This window comes from Morone saxatilis, unplaced genomic scaffold (genome assembly GCF_004916995.1).
Source record: "Morone saxatilis isolate NCDOM2014 unplaced genomic scaffold, NCSU_SB_2.0 Contig3, whole genome shotgun sequence".
NCBI lineage: Eukaryota > Metazoa > Chordata > Actinopteri > Moronidae > Morone > Morone saxatilis.
The window spans coordinates 6528576-6533916 of record NW_023339873.1 but is presented as its reverse complement, the minus strand read 5'-3'; the positions used below and the strand labels follow the sequence as shown (position 1 = coordinate 6533916).

Below are 5341 nucleotides of genomic sequence, written 5' to 3'. Positions count from 1 at the left end.
GAGAGAGAGAGAGAGTGGGGAGAAGGAGATGCCCCATTTGCCTTGTGAGGAGTGTAACAAGTACTCCATTTAAGAGTTTTTACTGCGGATTAGGAAAGTGCAATCGGCAGCTGTCAGCTGGTGGCCTATAAAAACAGAAACTTCATACAGAAAGAACTGGAAGAGACTGTAAAGTGACTAGGAGAGAATATAACATGTTTGACGCAACTTTATAACTGAATAATTTAGCCTAAAGAGTTCACAATACTACACACATTGTCAGGGATTGACCTTCAAAAGAAGACGTTTACAAGAGCTTGATATCAAAATCCTTACTGAGGCTGCTGGAAAACAGACAATTGAGTTTCAAATATCTTTACTTGGCTGTCCCAGAATATAGAAATACCTCATTCAGAGGAATTTTTAAATTGGGTGGTATTCCCACTTCAAGGTTTCCTTTCATTACTCGGATAATCTAATACTGAACAAATTAGATTAATCTCTTCCATAAGCCTCACGTGGCTCGAGGAGCAAAAAAACGCAGTTATTTGACTCGGGCCAGTGATATCAGTCAGCAAGGATGGCTGCGGGAAGGTCACTAGGTTCGCAGTTGTGTGTATAAACATTTATTTTCATGAGAGGATTTGTTTGGATCAGCTCTTTCTGATAGATCAACTGCCTCAGTCTGTTAAGGTTGCCTATATTTAACCCTGTGAGAGTTAGGAGCTAGTTTTATGCATTTGTCTTGTGTTTTACCCGTTTTTTTATCAGCTTTCTCTCTCTCTTTTGTCTCCATATCTTAATGATTAAAGTGGATTTAATAGATAATCACTGAGGCATTAAAAGGAGTACAGCATTTCATATTAAGTGCTGATGTCCCACGTGGTATTCACACTGTGTGATGCCTTTATTTTACTCTTTCTCTACTAGTACCTTTTCTCTCTTTCCCTTATCTGTGCACTCTCTTTCCCCCTCTTTTCTACAGAGGTTTTAACATGTAATGATTGAGCGGGAGTCATTGCTAACCATCAGCTGTGCACAAGGGTTAATGATTAAAGTTGAGACGCAGGCGGCGCACTCAGTGAACTGATATTTCACAGCGAAACCAATATTTGACGACTCCTCTACCTTCTCTGCCGTTTTCAGATCCTGTTCACGTGAACAGTGTAAAGACATAGAGAGGAGGCAGGACAATCCAATCTAGGGGATCAGATCTCTAATCTCTTGTCAGTTAGTTTCTCGCAGTAACAGTAAACAGATATTTAACTGTGACAGATCTGTTAGCTGTCTGGGAAGCAGATGATCTGTCCTCTTCTTATCTCCACCTCCCTGGATATTATCTGATCCTCTGGAATCCATACTGAGGCAGAGGGGTCCAACACTCTGCTTTACTCTGTCATCCACTCTCATTTTCAGTTATAGTTTGAGCTAAAAGGCGCACAGATAAGGACAAGCAACAGTGCATTAGTCTTTCACTACTCTTGAGGATGCCTGTAACCCTTTATTGTCCTTAGATTTAAATCTTTAAAAATGGGTCTAAAAAAAGGCTAAATAAGTTCCTAAAACTACTGGACATTGTAGTTTTCAGCAACAGTTACTCAAACAAGAGTCAGTTTGTTGAGGACTACTTTAAGCTGCGGATCTGGTGCTTTATTGAGTATTTAAGACAGCAGGACTGCAAATAAACTGTGAAACAACATTAATCTGTTGATTATGTTTTTGGTTCACAGACAATACTTGTTAGTAAGAATACGGAATATCAAGAAACTCCTTAAAGTCTGGCGATATAGATGCAACTCAAGCTGTTAATACAAAGCTTTACGAAACCCGACTCCCACCTCATCAATTTCCAGCCTTGTCAGCAGAAGAAGTTGGTGTGTTGCACCGTGGCCTGACAGATGCTGGATTGAAGACATAGTTGTTTCACGCCTGCTCAGCGACTCAGGCTGCAACAGTTGGACTCTGCAACGACTAAACAGACAGAGACAGACGGAAAGATAAACCCAGCACCACCTTACACTGTCTGTATCCATATCTAATAGCCTTAAGGCTAAAGAAGCCAGTTTACAATCAGGTCACCCATTGATTGCGAACTGCAGTCAGAGATGTTATGTAACAGTGAATCCCAACTGTTGGTAACTTCTTCAGTTACCAGATATACTACAAATATTCTGAATAAGCTCAACTAATTTGAGACATTTTGTTTTGATTAGAAAATATATATCTACATATCGAGTTTAGTTTGCAAGCAGAGGCATTTAAACAGGTAGCTAATAGTAAGAAAGAAAAATAGTTGGCTAAAAGTAAAGGATAAACAGTTAAATATTTGATAAATGGTGCAATAGCTAAAATAGCTGATAGGTTGAAAGCTAGAACTGATAAACTTAAAATATTTATATCAAAGTATTGGATAAATGGTGAAAATAAATCAAATTTTAAGTAATGGATAAAAATGATAAATGAACAGTTACAATAGTGAGCTAAGTGTATTTGGATATGGTGAAATCACTAAAAGAATATCCAGTTTGAATCATTAGCTAACAGGAAGTAATGGATAAAAGTAGTTAACTAATGGATGGATAGTTAAAATATCCTATTGGATAATGGATATAAATGGCTAAAATAGTTGGCTAAAAAGTAATGAAACAGTTAAGACCCAAAATCATTTGCAACATGACAGGCGGTGTTAATGAAGGGGTTCTTAACTTCGTCTGAGAGGGCCGTGTCGGTACGTCTTTCTTCTTTCCACACAGCTGAAATAAATGCCCTTAAGGGAAACCACTTGAACCCCAGAGATGCTAAAGCGTCTCTCTGCATACACGCTGGTAGAACTGATATCCACCATTTGTCCTTTTGAATCTGAGCGACTTAAAAGACGTATTCAATGCCTTGTGCTCAGTACTATGACTGTAAGCCTAGCTCTTTATATACTCACACACACCTCCAGTTATGGTCCTGCGTCAGCTTCACACTCACATTTTAAACTCACAACTCAACATCCAACCACCTCCACCTCCTGACCTCTATCTTGTCCTCAGACTGGATGTAGCAGGTTTTTAGGCTGTTCAATGGCTCTTTCTGATGACCACTCCTCACATCTGTTCTACATTTTGACCTCTGAAGTACTTTATATTCACTTAAAAGTGCTGGCTTGCCTCTCGTTTTGAATGGAGGACTCTGTGCTGTTTGCTCTTTGGCTCTAGCTCGGTAAAGCCTTTGACTCACTGTGAACGCTTCTGACCTTGAGGTGAAGCGTCATCTCACCACTAACCATCAACATGCGCTCTGGCTTTAGTGAGTGTTAATCTGGCTGTGAGGAAGCGTTCAGATGTTGTGAGTGGTGGTGGATTCTGGGAATCAGGCGGCCTTTATGGAACTGACGAGAAAGGGAGACCGAAAGAAACAAAGGGGAAGGGAAACAAAGATGATGGGAGGAATTCAGAATGCATCTCTCAGGCAGAGTGAATCCATTAGTATGTTTGTTCTCCTTTCACATGGGTCACTGAACTCAGAAGTAAGGGTCGAACTTGTGTGTGTGCGCAAGCATTTAGGAGTATTTTGTCTATGCACTTGTGTGTGTGTGTGTGTGTGTGTGTGTGTGGCATGCAGAGAGACAGGGGACTTGCAGCATGGACAGTGTTTGCCTTTGAAAGCATGAGTATGCATGCTTGCACAAAAGGTGACGCAAGCTTGTGCACACACACAGTGGCATTCTTCTATCACGCTGCTGTTTGACCAGCGGCAGTAGTGTGAAAGATGTTCAGCCTCCTCTGAGGGCCTCTCTGCTGGCTCTACAGTTTGTCCGTGCCCTTCTGTGTAAAGTGCCACTCGTTGTAAATTATTTGATTTTACAGAAGATTATCCTTCATGTGCTTCCTCTTCTCTCTGACTTGGCTGATGCTTGACCCTCTCAACCAGTTTTATTCTTCCGTTGTTTATTCAGAAAGATTTTCTTGATTAGGATTGTTTTCCTAGCACAGTTGCTTCCCATTCCATTAATCATTTAAATGTCTTCACTATGGCAATGGTGATTATGAAGGATTAAGTCTGTCTGTGTGCATCTTTAGGTGTGTGTTTGTGTAGGCAGATTCTGGCTTGGTGGTCTGTCTAATAGGGCCTTTTGTGGCAGGTTATATGACGTGTCTTGCCAGAACTTGTTGCTCTGGGCTGCTGTAGGTGTTTTCTTTCTTTAAATTAAGTGTAACTCTTGAGGATTTGCTGACGTGTGTTTAGAGCCATTGTAACTTCTTTTGTCTCTATTCCAGATGCAGGAGCTGGAGCAGAGGGTGACGGAGGCTGACCAGCGGGCTGAGAGTGCTGAGAAACAGGTAGAAGGGTAGCTCTCATCCTTTTGACCACAGCTTGCGAAATATGAAATGCTAATTTGGCTTTTTTTTTAAAAACCTGAATGTGGCTGCAACACAAAAAGAAGTCCAACAGGGCAAGAAACATGAGCAGGTTTTAAACAAACCCCCGGGCTGAACTTATCTGGAGAAATAATATGCAGGCGAATTGTAAGATTATTTCCGAACTGTGTGTTGTTACAGACAAACTTGAACCAGGTTCAACTTTGAAAGCCCTAAGCACTTGCACCAAAGCTCTCTGATCGTGCGTTTAGCTGTTGTTTTGGGAGGGTTGCACTTTCAGTTTTTGATGACATTTACTTGCTGTTGCTTCACACAGAATAATTACTGACTTGTTTTTGGTGTTACCCCCTAAAAGATGGTTTAAAGACCAGTGTGAACATCTGACCGCTTGTGTTTTTTTAACCCTTTTATCTCAGCTATTACTTTGGTAATTACAATGTTTTTATAACTGGTAGAAATTGTGGCCCAAACAATGTAAATAAATTGTAAAAAATCCAGAATTATCATTTAAAAAGTAGAAAACATAACCTAAAAATTGACTCAAATAAACAATTAAAATTAGTCTTTGTTAATGTAATCTTTGTAACATTCACAAGGCGATCATATTTTTCCTGAACAATTACATTTATATGCAATGTTTATTGCAATTTCTTTTAGCACATTGAGTGATTTGACAAAAAAATTAACCGACTTAAAGGGCCAGTGTGAAGGATTTAGTGACGTCTATGTTGCAGATTGCAACCAACTGAATACAGCTGCTTTCCAAGCTTGTAGGAGAAACTACGGTGGTTGTCTAGAGACAGCGTTTGGTTTGTCCATTCAGGACTACTGTAGAAACATGACAGTTCAACATGGCGGAGATGTGTGATGTTGTTGATAAACTGGCTCATTGTAAGGTAACAAAACACAACAATTCTTATATTCAGGTGATTAAACACTAATGAAAACATACCTATACATATTATATTTCTGACAATAGATCCTTCTCAATGTGA

General features: G+C 39.8%; 1 protein-coding gene across 2 annotated transcripts in view; it reads left to right on the top strand.

The window, feature by feature from the left end:
* Positions 1-5341, top strand: part of plekhh1 (pleckstrin homology domain containing, family H (with MyTH4 domain) member 1) — a 31827-nt gene that overhangs the window by 7616 nt on the left and 18870 nt on the right. For both annotated transcript variants that reach the window (XM_035674162.1, XM_035674161.1), the window contains exon 2: positions 4245-4307. In XM_035674162.1, the coding sequence (XP_035530055.1) occupies positions 4245-4307 (63 nt within the window). The remainder of the gene's footprint in view (positions 1-4244; positions 4308-5341) is intronic.